Raw genomic sequence first — 18,651 nt, 5'->3', positions numbered from 1 at the left:
TGTAGCGGGAGCCAATTTAATCTGCATTTAGACCGATTCTTAAATAACCGTATGTTAGACACATACACACACACACACACACATACATACACACACATACACACACACACACACACACACACACACACACACACACACACACATACACACACACACACACACACAACACACACACAATCGGTCTCAGAATTGATGCGGCTTTTTTTATGGATTCATTGCACAGAAAAGGTGGGTATATTTAGGTGTTTTTTTTTTAAGTCCTCCTCGTCTGCTTTGGTTCATCTTTAATGGCCATGGTGCCCCCATCCTGTCCTTGATACCCTAAATATTTTCCTTTACATTTTCTATATAGCCAAGGAAATTTTTATTACTTCGACTTTGGCCAGAAATATTTTTTAAAATAGACCATGCTACTGATTCAGAACAACAGGACCTGTTTTAGAGATACATTAAAAAAAACCTAATGATCCAAGACAGCATAGAGATAATTTTGGCTCCAAATGCGATTTTATGTCCCAGCGAGACATCCCCGGGAAAAATCGATGTCATACCGTGTGAAATGTTGTTGTTTTTTAAATCTGATGCGCGATGGTCAAAATTGACTAGAGCGATGGTTAAAATCGACACCTGCGCTGACCAGAGACTAGACATTTATTTAGTTTTTACCATAGTTTTAAATATGCTGAGGTTCTGTTAAACAGACGTTCCTTTTTTCTTTCATTTCAACTTATTTTCGTGCTTATATCCAAATAAGCGTTCAAACACGCTGTCCTCTGGGTGGGAGCCCGTACTGGGCCAGCGAACCCTGTACCTATCAGTCTTATATCCGATGGCTTAACTACTACGTCACCGAGGCCGATCTAAACTGATGTTAAACATCTTTACCTGTTCCTTTGAGTGTGTCTTCAAGACATGCTTGTTGTATGTAGTTAATGAATATAGTGTGTCTGTGCTGATGTAACACGTCCATGATGGTGCCATGTTGACCACAGGCACCCCCGGCACATATCATCAGCAAGAGAATCCACATGTTTGACATAACTCAGTGACAAGTGTCACAAACTTTGGGTGGGACAGAGAAAAACAGGGATATAACGGAAATCAGTGAGATCTATTACAGCTGTTTACATCATGGTATCTTCGTGTAGGTGTAAAAAAAAAAATCGCTTCAAGACCCGCCTAATAACTCTGATAAAAACATGTGTAGACCAACAATGAGATGCATTAATATTATGTTTATTATAATGTTGAGTTTATACAAAAATACAAATGGATATTGTAACACCAACCACTGTATTAAAAAATATAACCTTATTAAAATAAATGTTTTAAAAGTATTTTTGCATAATAACCATTAATACAAGAATATTAAAAATATGAGCAAAGTATTTTTGTTTGATTTATAGAGGATATTTCATGTTTTTGTCAAATAGGATTTATATCTCATCAAGTGAAATTTGCAATCATATCGCACGAGTCGCGCTTGCGCGACGAGTGTGATATAACTGCAAACTTCATGAGATGAGATATAAATCCTATTTGACAAAAAACAAAAAATTTCTATTTATTATATAACTTTTGGCAATATACCTTTATTTTTAAAATGCCAGCAGCAAAATAGTTCCGGCTTTCTTACAGGGAAGATAACACTTTCTACAATGACGATAACACCTTTTAGAATGAAATAGTGAAATTTTCACTCTAAAATGTGTTATCGTCACTGAGTGACTGATAACACTTTTATTTCACTGATATGTTAAGATATTTCACTAAATGTTATATAATAAAATATATTATGCAAGCATCATATACGCATAAGATGAGTGTATATTACCAAATCAAATCCCATAGACAATAGTAACATATGTGGCTAAAATTCCTACCTGCAGCGTATCAATCGACATAAACGCCACGAATATAAATACTACCACCTTCACCCTCAAAGAGAATCAAAACAAATTGGGGGTCAAGCTGCTCATTTCTGAGATAACGGGTAGCGTCTATGATTAGCCTATTTCCGCACAAAATTCGAGTACTGTTTTTTTACAGGTACCTCATACATGTTTCAAGTACAAGGCTACTTGACACAGTGGTGCTAGCTGAAATAAAATTGCATACATGTTTTGCCGAGATGAAACTATTTTTTGTTACAACCAACACACTCATATTTATTACCAATCACATGACTTGTGGTGCTCACTTCTCTATCAAAAGTTGGGTGCATCTCGAACTTTGACCCAGCCGGAAGTTATTTGGCTTAGTACTACCTATAATGTATTGAAATGATATTTGAATAAGAATATTTATTAATTGTACATGCGATATGTGTAGCATGTTTTATATATTTGTTTCAGAATAATATTTGCCTGTCAGCTGTCTATGTTGTGAAATGACTGAAAGCGCATATAAAGTACCTGACCAGTTCTTATTCATGATCAGCAATATGTTAGGTAAAATAGTATAACATAGCAGTGAAAATAAGTGATAATTTGGTATAATATAAATAGAATTATTATCCATATGGTTCAACATAACCAAGTTAATAATAATCTTACGAAGCACACGTGTAATAACATGAGTAATGACGTAATTTTGGGAAGTGACGTCATAACATGACGTTGCTTCTCCAGCCCTAGCTCAGACTGTACATTTGAAATATCATTTCGTCGTCTCTTCTAGTTGTGGCTGAAACATTTTTAGTTGGGTCTTGTTATTCATAAAGAAAACAACAACAATAATATGGATAATAAAGAAATTATTACACTCCATGTATTACTCTCGCTCGGGCAATACAAAAATCCTGACACTCATTTTGTAAAATCAATATGACACACAAGCTCGTATAATAATCTCTATTTATCTGCAATTTGATGCAAGTGGAAATTGGTTCAACTTTTATACCTTAACATATGTACTATTAGTTTGGAGTGGATGTCACTTGTATGGTCCAGACTTTAGTCTCGACCAGTATATATATATATATATATATCCGTTTCCGGTTTTCGCCATGTACAGTTTGTTTTTCCACCCACCCACCATAATTTTATTATGTGTCAGATAATACAAGCCTGTTAAGTTATAGTAATTGAGTCACTGCCTCGAGTTTTGTTTATTTTCCAGCGTTCGGTAGCCAGCGGTTTGAGACTGACCTGATGAAACAGGTCTTAGTTCTCTACGACAGTGAGCCGCCATTACGTTTGACTTCCAAGTGCATCTAAAGTTTCTGACACAACTGCCAAGACTTTATTATCAGCACGGATGTAAACTTGCACTTCTTAATCAACTTGAAACAATGATATTTTAAGTAACCTGCATTTCTTTATAATTCTATTGTCAACTGTGGATAACCTCTTATTAGGGGACTTAAGCCTAATTCCAGATTATAAGACTATCATATTTGGTCATGTGGGATAGAAAAGGTACACCCGAGGTGGTGGAAACTTCGACTTGGGACGAGGCTTGCCGAGTCCCATGGTCGAAATTGTCACCATCAAGGGTGTACTTTTTCTATCCCACATGACCGCATAATGATGGAGTCTTTTTTTTTCTCATTCTTTCAATAAATAAACCATTATTTTACACGAATAGATAAAGATGTTTGAACATCTTTCTTATCTGACCATTTTATCATAAACTACACTATCATATTCATCGTGTTTCTTCCATATTTAAATATTTATTTAACACAACAAATTAACGAGATAGCTTTTATAATGAAGGTTTTCATAACAAAATATTAATTTACAAATGTGTCTAATGACCTCACGCCACTATCTCACATTAATATGACGTCATATATTACCAACGACGTCATGTTAAACGAGTACGCGTAATATCCAATGTAGGATAGACATTTCTTACCTAGTTTTCTTTCATGGGATAGCTCTGTCCTACATACCTGAGGATGAGAGAAACATTTCTATTACATCCTTGTCTTACATCCTTGTAAGACAAGGATGAATTTGTTACATAAGTGTGGACTTTGTTAGACATTGTGTAGGCGGGATCCTGGGAGACAGACATAGATTCAGGGTCTTCCAGCCCACGTGTTGTTAGGTCCTACCTATTTTCCAATAGGAAGGTGGGGCAAATTGTTTACATTGGGAATCACTTCTGCTGTACCAGAAGGATTGTCCAGATTGGTTACCAATTGCGAGTTAGTTGGTTGCTCACCTCGTGGTTACCCGAGTGGGCAGGTTAGAGGGCATATGGAGGACCTTGCCTCTAGCCACTCTGGGTTACCGTACGGGCACCGGTCATCCTGTTACCAGAAAGGCATTGACAAGCCAGAAAATGTGTGTATATAGGCCATAGGTTCTGTCTCCCAGGTTCCTATCTGTGGTCAGGTTACTCCATTCCGAACAAATGCAGGATTTAGATTATATATGTAAGGAGTGAATAATTTGTAATACATATCTAAAACTCTATAGGCTTATTTGTTGACATCTTACATTTATCACCATAATAAATATTACATATTAGCTGTTGGTGTTATTCGCTTAATTTTGATTCCCAAAAAGATGTGTTTGTCTTAACTAGATTTTACAGAAGCATTTATTTATCTAGAGGCGTTTTGTTATACAAAGAAAGAAAGAAATGTTTTATTTAACGACGCACTCAACACATTTTATTTACGGTTATATGGCGTCAGACATATGGTTAAGGACCACACATATTTTGAGAGGAAACCCGCTGTCGCCACTACATGGGCTACTCTTTCCGATTAGCAGCAAGGGATCTTTTATTTGCGCTTCCCTCAGGCAGGATAGCACAAAACATGGCCTTTGTTGAACCAGTTATGGATCACTGGTCGGTGCAAGTGGTTTACACCTACCCATTGAGCCTTGCGGAGCACTCACTCAGGGTTTGGAGTCGGTATCTGGATTAAAAATCCCATGCCTCGACTGGGATCCGAACCCAGTACCTTCCAGCCTGTAGACCGATGGCCTAACCACGACGCCACCGAGGCCGGTAGTTTGTTATACAATGACTTCTGGCAACTACAGTGCCGTATCTCCAATAATAGAAACACATCTGTCACAAATACACAACTCTCGAGACACGTCAAAAAGCTTAACCCCCATTGTATACCTGGGTTTATTGGCCGATAGCAAAACACCGATATCCTTTTTATCCTTTAAATTTAGATTACTACAGTTTGTAGGATCAAAAAGGTTTCAGTTTAAAACGAAGATGTTTATCACTTCTAACATCACTACAAAATAGTCCTGTGATACAATGATATTTTACATTACAATTAGTATGGCCTTAAAGGGACATTCCCGACTTTGCCACAATTTTAAAGATGTTATCGATTAATAATAGATTGTAATTACATATCAAATATATTGTTCTGCATAACATATTAGTGGCTGTATATTAAACGTGTTTCTGATCGTTGTAATATTTGTACTAGGTTAAATTTCATTTTATTTCCTAAAATACGTTTTGTTTTTCATACGTACGAAATTATTTGAAGACAAACTCCAGTTTGGGCTTCTTACAAATATTAAGACGACGAGAAACACGTTGAATATATATACACTGATATTCTTAACAAGTTACTATATTTAATATGTAAGTTTAATCGTAGAAATATTTTATTAGTCGGAAACATCTTACAATGCAGCAAATTGAAACGTGAAAGCTATGTGACATTACAATTAGTAATAGTATGATCTTAACAATAGAAAAGTGAAATATATATACATGTGTATTTACATTACAATTACCTGTAGTTATCAACAATTAGCTATAGGTACTTCTATTGTGATTCACAATAAAAGTTATTCAATAACGTCAACGCTATTGCTGTGGAATGGCTTCCACTAAACGATGATAGTCCATCCGCTTATTTATTCATTAAAATAGAAGAATATGTACTCAGACACGAGTCTCAGATTATGATATTGTAATTCAAATGCATGTCAACTTAAAATATAACCTTAATAATAAATAGACTAGATACGGTGTTGTGATATACATAACTATAGATAGGATATTTTATGTTTTGTGCAATATCGTTTATATTTTTATCGAGTAAAATATGCTATCATTTACAAAACAAAATTTGTTCTTCTTTTTGTAAATTTAATTATTTATAGTACGTCCCACAGGGAACGCTCTTTTTTCATGCTATGAAATTTACTGCAATTTATTTATTTATGAGCAGATTGTTTTTTAAAATTGGACACAAAAAATAGGGGTTTTTTTGTTGGGTTTATTTTTTCAATGAATGAATGAATAAATGAATGAATGTTTAACGACACCCCAGCACGAAAAATACATCGGCTATTGGGTGTCAAACTATGATAATGCAAAACATGAAGTTATTCAAAATGTATTTGTGCTGTATTGGCCATTCTCAAAGAGACTGTTACGCCCCTCAAAACAATTTTTACTTTTCTTCTTACGTCAAACAAAACTGAAATTATTTACACAAAAAAAACCAAAACATTTTTGTACGATGATGGGATGAATTATGTTTTTTATGGGCGTGTAAATCCAGGTTTAATAATTCACATTTTTTCATGGTTTTGCTAATCAGACTTCATTACTCTCTAGACTGGCTGTTGGTATAAAATAACCCGTCCTGTCTGCCACGTGGTTTGTTATCAGTCCCAGAGGTGGTCTTCGCAGAACTAGTTCACCCAGTAGTGTCGTGAAGGAAACCATGTTTTCACTGGTATTTGCTGCAATATGTTTTGGCACCTTGGTGCAAGGGATGCCAAGTTTGGTGGATTTGGCCACACAGCTGAACGCCACCCGACTGGTGGCTTTACTGAAACAGTCAGGACTCGCAGATTCTCTTAAAAGTGGAGGTAAAGTGGAATTTAATCTATGTACACACCTAAACATCGAAGACGCCCAAATGAGAATTTTTTTCCAATACAGTCTTTAAATAGAGCTGCGTATACGGTCCACTGAATAGCAAACCGTGTTTTGTGTTAAAAGACATTCTGTTAGTATTCTGTCAAAGATCAGAATCATGGATCAAAGTTTTAAAAAATAATATCATTTTCGTCATGACTGTATTAAGCTCTACCTGCACCCAGTCGTTTTTCGCTAACGTTTGCAAACTATTTTGACTGGTTCTCAAAGTGGTAAATCAGTTTGTGTGTAGCGTAAACTGTTTAGCGTACGTTAGCCACAAACGGTTGACTGAACTTACCCCTGATGTCTAGTTTCCTTTATACTATAAAAGTTAAAGTTGGTTTATTTAACGACACCACTAGAGCACATTGAATTATTATTCATCGGTTATTGGATGTCAAACATTTGGTAATTTTGACATATAGTCTTAGAGAGGAAACTCGCTATATTTTTCCATTAGTAGCAAGGGATCGTTTATATGCACCATCCCACAGGCAGGATAGCATATACAACGGCCTTTGGTATACCAGTCGTGGTGCACTGGCTGGAACGAGAAATAGCCCAATGGGACCACCGAGGAAGATCGATCCCAAACCGACTGTGCATCAAGCGAGCGTTTTACCACTGGCTACCTCAAGCCTCCTTTTATACCAGAAAGTCGAACAATGAACAATGTCTTCTTTTGAGAGTCGTGCACAATAACAAGAATTTATTGACACAAATAATGTCCTCTTTTAAGGTATTCATTGATAAATAATGTCCTCTTTTTCAGGGTCTTGCGCAATAGTAATTTACTGACATAAATAAGGTCTTCTTTCCAGGGATTCATTGCAAATAATGCCTTATTTTTCAGGGCCTTATTGACATAAATAAGGTCCTCTTTAACTGGGCCTTTCGAAACAGGAATCTATTGACATAAATAAGATTCTCTTTCCAGGTCCCTACACGATTATCGCACCGACTGACGCCGCCTTCGCCGCTATCCCCGCCGCCGACATGACGAAACTGAACAGCGACACCGCCGCCCTTAAAAATATGCTAGAGTATCACGTCATCCAGGGAGAAATATTTGGTTGGGATCTGAGTATGGGCGGAAGAATGGTTCAGACTATCAACGGACACGCCATTAGGGTGTCTGAGTCCGGAAACGTAAGTCTCCGTGTTTGGTATTGTTTTATTTTTTTTACATACTTATCGTCTGATAGAGTTACGGGCCGAGGTAGTGGGTGGGGATGAGTTAGTGGGCCCATTGGGGTTTTTTTTTCGTTCCAGCCAGTGAGCCACAACCGGTATATCAAAGGCCGTGGTATGTGCTATCCTGTCTGTGGGATGATGCATATACAAGATCCCTTGCGACTAATAGAAAAATGTTGCGGGTTTCCTCTCTAAATATGTAAAAATTACCAAATGTTTGACATCCCATAGCCGATGATTAATATCTCAATGTACTCTAGCGATGTCGTTAAAGTTAATTGATACAAAATATATCTCTGATATTGTGCTTTTCTGTATGTATAATGGTGTATTTATAATAGAGCCATTGTTGCCAATGTTACAGCTATATTGTTGTTTTAGGGGGTTTTGTTGTTGTTTTGGGGTGGGTGGGGGTTTCTTTTTAAGTTCTAAGACGCACTTCTGCTATTTTGTAATAATTCACTTGTTTCCAATTAAATTTCAGAATATATATTTTAACAACGCCAAGGTGCTGAAGATCGAGAAAGAGGCCACCAATGGCGTGATATATCTCATCGACACGGTATTGGATGTCCCTGAAGGCACGATCTTGGCAGTCCTCCAGAAGTACAACGCGTCCATGTTCCTGCAGGCCGTTCACAAGATCCGATACGAGCGCATGTTAAACCACACTTACGGTATTCATACTCAGCAACAAAAGAACGCGAATATGTTTTTTTAATTTAGGGATAACATTAACTGGGGCCTACGATGTTCACAAGAGACTGTTAGTTTTAACAGTCACAAACACTAATGAGATTACATAATTGAATAGTTGTAAAAAAAAAATAATAATAATAATAAAGAAAAGTAAGTTATTATTTGCGTTTCTTTAAAATAAATAAATAAATAAATATTATGTCTCGAAATACGGGTCTGTTGGTGTGTGTATATATAATTTGCCATCTATGAATATGTATTTATATAAAAATATGTATACTATATTTAAAAACAAACATAGAATGGCATGCCAGGGTTGTGATGCCCTGAGATCACTTACAATAGATTGATTTTTAAATATAGTATACATATTTTTATATACATACGTATCCATAGATGGCAAAATATATACACACACCTACAGACCCGTATTCAGAAACATAGTATAAAGTAATATTTATTTGTATTTATTTTTATATTATTATATACATTTGTACTTTTATTTATTTATTTATTTACTTACTTTTTATTTTTTTAAATTTATTCATTTATTTATTTATTTATTTACTTATTTTTATTTATTTATTTATTTATTTGTGGGAGAAGTAGCTCAGTGGTAGAGCGATCGCCTGAAGTTAGATCAATTATAGGTAATTTAGATCGTCCTCAATGGATTGCCCCCCACCCCCCACCCCCACACACACACACTTCCAACCCTGTTTTTAATGTTAACCCGTCGTCGTACTCTACTACATTCATAACTTAGATATGTGTATTTCAATTTTATTTATTTATTATGTGTGTTCTTTGTATAATATGTACATTCACTTTTAATTGTATTATTGATAGTCTCTCCTAATTACTGTAAGGAATGACTTACGTACTTTTATATTGTATTTTATATTACATTTTATTATTCTGTGCATATAAGGTGAGACTCAAAGAAAATATCTGTCTGTCTGTGAAATCAATGTTTTTAAGAAAAATGTTTTTGTTCTTTTAAAAAGTGTTAATTTTTTTTTTATTGCATTTTAATACTCACAAATCTAAATTTGTCTTTTCGTAAAAATGCAGTGTATGGTTATATATTTTGTAGTCGGTCGACACTACACTGTTTTCGCTCCAAACGACGTGGCCTTTAACAAGTTGAACAAAGCACAACTGGATCACATTTTGCAAAGTTCAACCTACGCATCAGGTAAATGCATGGCAATACATTGGATATGGAAATATGAATTCTTATAGGAAGGAAGGAAAATTGTTTAACGTGCACATACAGAACAAGCTGTTGTAGCCCACGCCGAATTCTTATATGTAAATTTAAACTATTGATAGCAGTCATACAGTAGGGGCGTAACATTAGTGCAATGTTTTTCAGTGGTTCCGTGGTGTTGATAAACAAGACTAAAAGGAATTACCTGGGAGGTGTGAGCCCCAGTCTGAATCCGCGCCTGTTATATACCAGATTAAAAAAAAATAGTTTAGGGGTTTGTAGAGCATCACGTGTATTCAGTGACCTAGGCGTATGAAGCAACATTGCATTAACAGGCAGAGTGTAACTAAGCCAACGTAATTTTAACGTCGTCTAAGGCACAGCCGTTCGGGTCCTGGTTGGAAGTTATGGGCGTTTAATTAGTACCACTCAATGGAACGAGTCATACCCTGTGTTGTACATACTCAATGTGAAGGAAATGTTTTATTTAACGACGCACTCAACACATTTTATTTACGGTTATATGGCGTCAGACATATGGTTAAGGACCACACATATATTGATAGAGGAAACCCGCTGTCGCCACTTGATGGACTACTCTTTTCGATTAGCAGCAAGGGATCTTTTATATGTACCATCCTACAGACAGGATAGCACTTACCACGGCCTTTGTTACACCAGTTGTGGAGCACTGGCTGGAGCGAGAAATAGCCCAATGGGTCCAACGACTGGGATACTCAGTATATACAACACAGTGTATGAATCGTTCCATCGATTGGTATTGGTATATACACCTACGAAACTCCCAACCAGGACCCGAAGGACTGTGGTCTAAGGGGCTATATCGCATAGCTCAGTAGTAGAGAGCACTCGCCTGCGGTGCGATCAATCGCAGAATCGACCGCTCTCGATGGAGTCGAGCCCCCCCCCCCCCCCCCCCCATCCCAACCAGTGTCCTATGACTGAAACATCAAAGGTCGTGGTTGTACTGTTCTGTTTAATGCCATTGCTTGCAATAAAATTAGCATTTGGCGTTACAAGCCAGTGCTCCACAACTGGTGTAACAAAGGCCGTGGTATGTACTACCCTGTCTGTGGGATGGTGCATATAAAAGATTCCTTGCTGCTAATCGAAAAGTGTAGCCCATGAAGTGGCGACAGCGGGTTTCCTCTCTCAGTATCGGTGTGGTCCTTAACCATATGTCTGACGCCATATAACCGTAAATAAAATGTGTTGAGCGCGTCGTTAAATAAAACATTTCCTTCCTTCCTTGGCGTTACACTACGTTACCTATTCACCGACTGGATGCAATTTTATCTTTTCAATGGTTAAATCTCAGTGTGCAAGATTATTTCTATAGTCCGTCCCACGGGGAACGCCTTTTTTTATACTATGGAAGTTATTTATTTCTAAGCCGATTTTTTTTCTAAATTGCACACAAAAATAGTATATTTTTGTTAATTTCAAAAGACTTCGACTTTTATTTTTACGTCAAACCAAACAGAAATTATTCACAAAAACAACAACAACATTTGTATTATAGAATGATGGGACGGGCTATAGTTATGTAATTCCAATATGTGTCTGATAGGTTCGACTTTAGATAGTCCGAAACGATACTGTGTTTAACATTTGGTTAAAAGGACATTCCTGAGTTTGCTGCAATTTTAAAGATATTATCGACTATCAGAGACGTTTTAACGATTGTAATTACATATCAAATATATTTTCCTGCATAAAATATTAGTCGCTGTATATTAAACGTGATTCTGATCGTTCTAATATTTGTACTAAATTAAATTTCATTTTATTTCCTAAAATATAATTTTTTCGTACGTATGAATTTATTCATCGACAAAATCCAGTTTAGCCTTCTTACAAATTTTAAGACGACAAAAAACACACTGAATATACTGACACTGATATTCTAAACAAGAAAATATATTTAATATGTAAGTTTAATCGTAGAAATATTTTATTAGTCGGAAACATCTTACAATGCAGCAAACACAGGAATGTCTTTTAAATGTTTTGTTGTGTGTAGAACTAGTGCGGTATCACATACACAGCGGAAACCTGCACATCAGAAGTCTTGACCACAACGGCAGAATCTCCACTCTGTACACTGGACACAGGATAGGCGTCGATATAAATAGTAAGTCTTTTAAGGTTAAGTTTTTTTTTTTTTAATTTACAGTTTATTCCCCATCTTCTGCCTTTCAACATCACAAAATTACATTTTACAATGCCTGTGACCAATAACAACAAACAAACTTAATCAGACGTCTGTTACATTGCATGCAATCCCTTAACTTTACAGTGACGTAGGTGATGGGACACGAGGGCCATGCCCCCCCCCCCCCATCAAACCTTCTCTTTTTACCCCCCCCCCGTATTAAACGTTATAAACTGACACTTGCATGCATACACACATACATACATACATACATACATACATAGTGTGAGTTTGTTTTAACGTCGTTTCATCTTTTTTTTCTTTCTTGAAGATAATGACATTCGTCTCAACCGCGTGGCACGATTATCACAGAGCGACATCGAGTGCGACAACGGGGTTGTTCATATTATCGATCACGTCCTAATTCCGAGCACGCTGAGTGGACAAATCATTGGCTAATTGAAACGAAATAAACAAATTTGATACAATATTTAACACTTGTGTTCGTCAGATAATTAGCTTATCTTATTTTGGCTGAGTATCAGTATACTCACACAGTTAACGCTGTAGGTGTGTGCGTGTGTGGAGTGTGGGGGGGGGGGGGGGGCGGCAGGATCGAGCTCAGTGGGATCGAACCTCCTTGATTGCCCTATGTAGTTTCTCTCGTTCCAACAAGTGCCTCACGACTGGTAAATCAATGGCCATGGTATGTGCTGTCCTGACAATGGGAAGTAATTTATTTTGATAACTGGGTTTCTTCACATTATTATGTGTGAGAATGATTCACATTATCGAACGTTTTGCCCGTCCCAACCACGACTGGTACATCAAAGACCGTGGTATTCACTATCCCGTTTGCTAAAATCTGCAAATAAAGGAACCTTGTAGTTTTAATGCTAGGAGCCTACGTTGGCGGCGGCGGGTGGGTTTCCTCTCTTAGACACATCCCTTTAACTAATTCTCTCATGGGGACCGGCCTCGGTGGTGTAGCGGACTTCTAGCTGGTAGGTACTGGGTTCGTATCCCATCTGAGGCAATGGGGAATGTTTCATGCCAGTACTGGCTCCAACCCAAAGTGAGTGCACCGCTAGGCTCAATGGGTAGGTGTAAGGCCACATACACCGAGTTTCACCCACTTCACGGGTGCGATTATGGGTGTGTCTCCCAAGTTTATGACCCCACATGGGGGATGATTACCCGGCATGCACTGCAGGTTCCGTGTACCCTGGGCTCGAGTAATACCGAGATAGCTCAACTGACAGCAAGCGTGGAGCACGGACCTGTAAAGTAGTCCCATACCGAAATAGAAATACTGCGGCTTCACCATTCATCTCATCATCATCTATGTTTGTAATGTCCAAAAAAAGCAACAAAAAAAACCCCCTTCTCATGGGGAATAACTCTGTTCAGATTATATACCCTCCAAGCGTGAAATGGGGGACTTTCTGTTATACGTCCACGTGCCACCGTCAGATATTCACTGAGTAAAAGCTGGTAGTATTATGAATTAAAAGAAGTATGATTATTTCTTCAAATATTATTTTCTATTTCCAATAAATTCGAATATTTTTATTAATCTACTATTGTTATATTAGGTACACTAGATTAGGAAACTAGTATAGCACACCATTAAACATGCAACCGTGATTTTTTGCACAAACAAATCTTTAAATCCCTTACATGCCATGTAATTCACACTTGAAGGTTCAAACACGGCAAAGGCGTACGGGCTTCCATTTGTGTAAGGGGGGGGGGGGGGGGGGGGGGGGTGTCAAATTGGCTTTTCCCCGAATTAAACAAAAATGCCCGAATCTGGATAACAACATTTATTCATATTAGTATTAATACCAAACAGCTATATAGAGTTACAAACGAGTCGCTACGCATTTTTACATGGATTACAACTAATTTTGAGATTAGAATCATGGAAATACATGGTGAAAGATTCTCAGGTTAGCACATTTTCCCCGAATATTTGTGTCTGTGAATAACTGTGTAAGACAATCAGTAGCTATAGCAAGGCATTGGTGTAGAAAACTCAAACTTAATTTTAATAGGATTAATTTAGTGTTTATGAATGGTCGAACAATACACCAGGTTCACATTGTAAACACTGGCATTTTAGATTTCACAGAAAATTTGGTGTTCTGGGTTTTAATAATACAATGAATCGTTTTAATAATCCAATTTCAATAACAGAAACGAAAAGAAAAGTATTAGATGGTTTTGAAATTTAATGGACAAATGTTTTGGAACGTGACACGTCTACTAGAAAAAAATGGCGGAAATAAACTCCGTACTTACAGAACTTTTAAACATGGTTTTACCACTGAATTTGATGTTACTACTCCGATGCCTATGTCGTATCGACGTGCGTTATCAATGTTTCGTAGTGGTACCGCGCCTTTAAGGTTAGAAACGGGTAGATATGAACATTTGGAGATTCACAAAATAACCTGTTTTAACGGTCTTAATTATGTAGAATCTGAAGGGTGTATACTACCAAATCAAATCCCATAGACGACAATAGTAACGTGTGACTAAAACACCTACCTGCAAGTATCAATCGACATAAACGCCATGGATATAAATACTATCACCCTTAAAGTGAATCAGACAAAACTGGGGGTCAACTGCTCATTTCTGAGATAACGGGTAGCGTTTATGACTACCCTAGTTCCACACAAAATTCGAGTACTTTTTTAATAGGTACCCCATACATGTTTCAAGCACAAGACTACTTGACAAAGTGGTACTAGATGAAATAAAATTGCACACATATTTTTGCCCAGATGAAACTATTTTTTGTTACAACCAACACACTCATATTTATCACCAGTCATAGGACTTGTGGTGTTCACTTCTCTATCAAAAGTTGGGTGCACCTCGAACGTTGACCCAGCCAGAAGTTATTTGGTTTAGTACTACAAAACACAAGTACTCGATAAGTATCGGATCGCGTTTTCCCACGTTGTCCAGTGCACGAGACCTAACCTGGTGCTCGTCAGTCTGTAGTGCAAAAAGATTCCTAAATTAACTGGTGCCCGGATTAGTGATTATAGAGAAGACAGAAGACGCGATGTGGTTACTTCAAATAACGATCTCATCTAAAGATAAGCGATTTCTAACAAATGAATTAAACAGACGACTATGCAAAAGGATTACATGGCAATTGCTGTGAAACCAAAAGTACATAATTTAGTACAGGATGTATACTACCAAATCAAATCCCTTAGACGACAATAGTAATGTGTGGCTAAAACTCCTAACTGCAAGTATCAATCGACATAAATGCCACAGATATAAATACTACCAACCTTCACCCTTAAAGTAAATCAGAAAAAAATGGGGGTCAAGCTGCTCATTTCTGAGATAACGGGTAGCGTCTCTAACTACCCTAGTTCTGCAAAAAATTCGAGTACTTTTTTTTACAGGTACCCCATACATGTTTCAAGCACAATGCTAATTGACTCAGTGGTATTAGATGAAATAAAATTGCATATTTTATTTTTACCCAGACGAAACTATTTTTTTTTACAACCAACACACTCACATTTATCACCAATCACAGGACTTGTGGTGTTCGCCTCTCTATCAAACGTTGGGTGCACCTCGAACTTTGACCCAGCCGGAAGTTATTTGGTTTAGTACTACCTGAAGAACATGTTCTTATTGACTGTCCTCTTTATGATGACATTAGAGTAGATCCTTTTTTTTTTTTTTAAAGGCAGTAGCTGCTGTAGTAAACTTTAATAACCTTTCAGATAAAGAAAAAATGTCAGTACTTTTAAGCCACCGGCATATTGTTAAAATTACAGCCAAAAGTTGCCATTTTATTTTATTACGTCATTTATATATATATATATATATATATACATATAGACATATAACTATTTTAGGGGTTTTAGTTTTACTTCTTGTAAATACAATACTTTTTAAATGTGTTTGATAGTCTTTTAGTAGTTTTAAAGTGTCTCATAACTCCATAGGAGTGGATTGTGTACTTGTATTCCTGTATTACTGTATTATTACTGTTGAACTCTTGTTCTTATTTTAATCTGTACACAAGGTGACACGTAAATAAAAAAATGTGTCTGTCTGTGTAATTTTTGCCCGAATTTGAGGTTTTGCTCCAGTACTAGAGGGGCAATTTCCCCTCCCTCTATGCCCCCCCCCCCCGGCCCTGTTTTGTTCACTTTTAAAATAAGGAGATGTAAGTATATATAGAAGTTTTGCCAAAATTATTTTAAAGGGACAGACCCTAGTTTCAACCTGTGAAAATTAACGTTAAGTTTAATTAATCTACAAACCTGTAACACATTTGCATAAAGTTACAATTCAGTGACCTTGAAATGGTGAAATACCCTCTAAAAATAGACTAAAACTCGCCTTCTTAACTGTTACTTCTCAGACGCACGTGCGTTTTTAAAAATATGAGAAATGCATTTTGTGATATTAAAAACTCCAGGATGACCAAAAACACTTCGAATGTACGGAAATTGATAATGTAAACCACAAAATCTAAGTAAAGTATGATTTCAGTTGTCAAAAACGGCTATAATAGTCGAAAATATGCTTTAGTGTTTAAAAACTAGGGTATGTCCCTTTAACATTATCGGGAATAAGAATTTATATTGTGAAAAAAACAGATGATGGTGTGCAAATAATATGACAATCTGTAACACTATGGTCTTTATGTTTGTCCGCCTGACAAGATATAATTAAATTACCCGGGACACGTGTCAGCAAGTAAACTGTATCGCGTTATCAAAAACTCGGGTTTATTAAGTGCTTGGTGAGAGACAAGACGCATTGTATGTCATAGTGGATTTCGTGTCTAAGACTTTATTATAAGTAGTCTTGTATCAGTTACAGTTAAATAAGCTGGCTTTATTAGTCGCGCCTATATATTTTTTACGGTTATCTTCGCTACAGATAATTTAACTATACGCGGCGACATCGGAGATTGGCACAGAAAAACAATATGGTTTTAAACTGCAATAATATGTCAACAGTATATAATAGGTTGCCTTTAAAATATTGTTATTTTAGACAAGGATTGTGATTACAGACAGTGCATTATATTTTGGTAGACACAAAATTCGGTTATGCTTATGTTGATTACACAAAAGCAAATTCGATAAGATAAATGTGGTGCAATTAGATCAGGTATATCTATAATTAGTCCTCGGTGTGGTGGTCAAAAGAATATAACCGGCATCAGTTGGCGCAGCTGTTAAGCCATCCGACTACAGGCTGGTAGGTACAGGGTTCGCAACCCGGTACCGGCTCCAACCCAGAGCGAGTTTTTAAGGGCTCAATGGGTAGGGGTCAGACCACTACACTCTCTTCTTTCTCACTAACCAACTAACAACTAACCCACTGTCCTAGACAGATAGCCTAGATAGCCGAGGTGTGCCCAGGACAGCGTGCTTGAACCATAACTGGATATAAGCACGAAAATAAGTTGAAATGAAATGAAATGAATATATTGTAAAGGATCTCCTCAGGAGTGGCTGTCCTCCTATAGACAAGGCACTAGATAGAGATTCATGGAATCAACAACTATTTTGCCAAATGCCCACTCGGCTTTTCATTGTACACACACACACACACACACACACACACACACACACACACATATATATATATATATATATATATGTATGTATGTGTGTATGTATGTATGTGTGTGTGTGTGTATGTATATATATATATATATATATATATATATATATATATATATATATATATATATATATATGTAATGAATGAATGAATGAATGAATGAATGAGTGTTTAACGACACCCCAGCACAAACGTTTTAAAGAGCTGCTTGTAAAAGCACAATACAACACGAATATCAAGGTAAGTATATTTATAAAAACCAAACTATTTTTAAAACATTGAAATTAACCTTTGTTTGATGCGCACCCTCCGATGTTTGCTATGTACCGTTCTGGGGTGGAGTACATTAATTTTCAAACATTTAGATTGTATGATGTTACAGTAACACAAATATAATATGCCAAACATTAAAGGGACATTCATGAGTTTGCTGCAATTTTTACGATGCTATTGACTAACAAAGACTTTTTAACGATTGTAATTCCATATTAAATATATTTTACTGCATAAAAATCCGTGGCTGTATATTAAACGTGTTTCTGATCGTTCTAATATTTGTACTAGGTTAAATTTTATTTTATTTCCTAAAATACGAAATTATTTGAAGACAATATCCAGTTTGGGCTTCTTACAAATATTAAGACGACCAGAAACACATTGAATATACAGACACTGATATTCTACACAAGAAAATATATTTAATATGTAAGTTTAATTGTAGAAATATTTTATTAGTCGGAAACATCTTACAATGGAGCAAACTCAGGAATGTGCCTTTAAATGTTGTTTTGTTGTGTTCTACACTAGTGCGGTATCACATACACAGCGGAAACCTGCACATCAGAAGTCTTTACCACAACGGCAGAAT

At 36.5% G+C, this 18,651-nt stretch overlaps 1 protein-coding gene across 1 annotated transcript; it reads left to right on the top strand.

The window, feature by feature from the left end:
• Window positions 1-6,625: 6,625 nt before the first annotated feature.
• LOC121376550 (transforming growth factor-beta-induced protein ig-h3-like) lies at window positions 6,626-12,645 on the top strand. The gene is made up of 6 exons (XM_041504463.1): window positions 6,626-6,821; window positions 7,811-8,022; window positions 8,552-8,744; window positions 9,863-9,964; window positions 12,024-12,134; window positions 12,487-12,645. The coding sequence occupies exons 1-6, from the start codon at window positions 6,674-6,676 to the stop codon at window positions 12,612-12,614; spliced, it is 894 nt and encodes a 297-aa protein (XP_041360397.1). The 5' UTR covers window positions 6,626-6,673; the 3' UTR covers window positions 12,615-12,645.
• The last annotated feature ends 6,006 nt before the right edge of the window (window positions 12,646-18,651 follow it).

This window comes from Gigantopelta aegis, chromosome 6 (genome assembly GCF_016097555.1).
Source record: "Gigantopelta aegis isolate Gae_Host chromosome 6, Gae_host_genome, whole genome shotgun sequence".
In the NCBI taxonomy this organism is placed as follows: Eukaryota; Metazoa; Mollusca; class Gastropoda; order Neomphalida; family Peltospiridae; genus Gigantopelta; species Gigantopelta aegis.
This window is presented reverse-complemented; position numbering and strand designations above follow the sequence as displayed.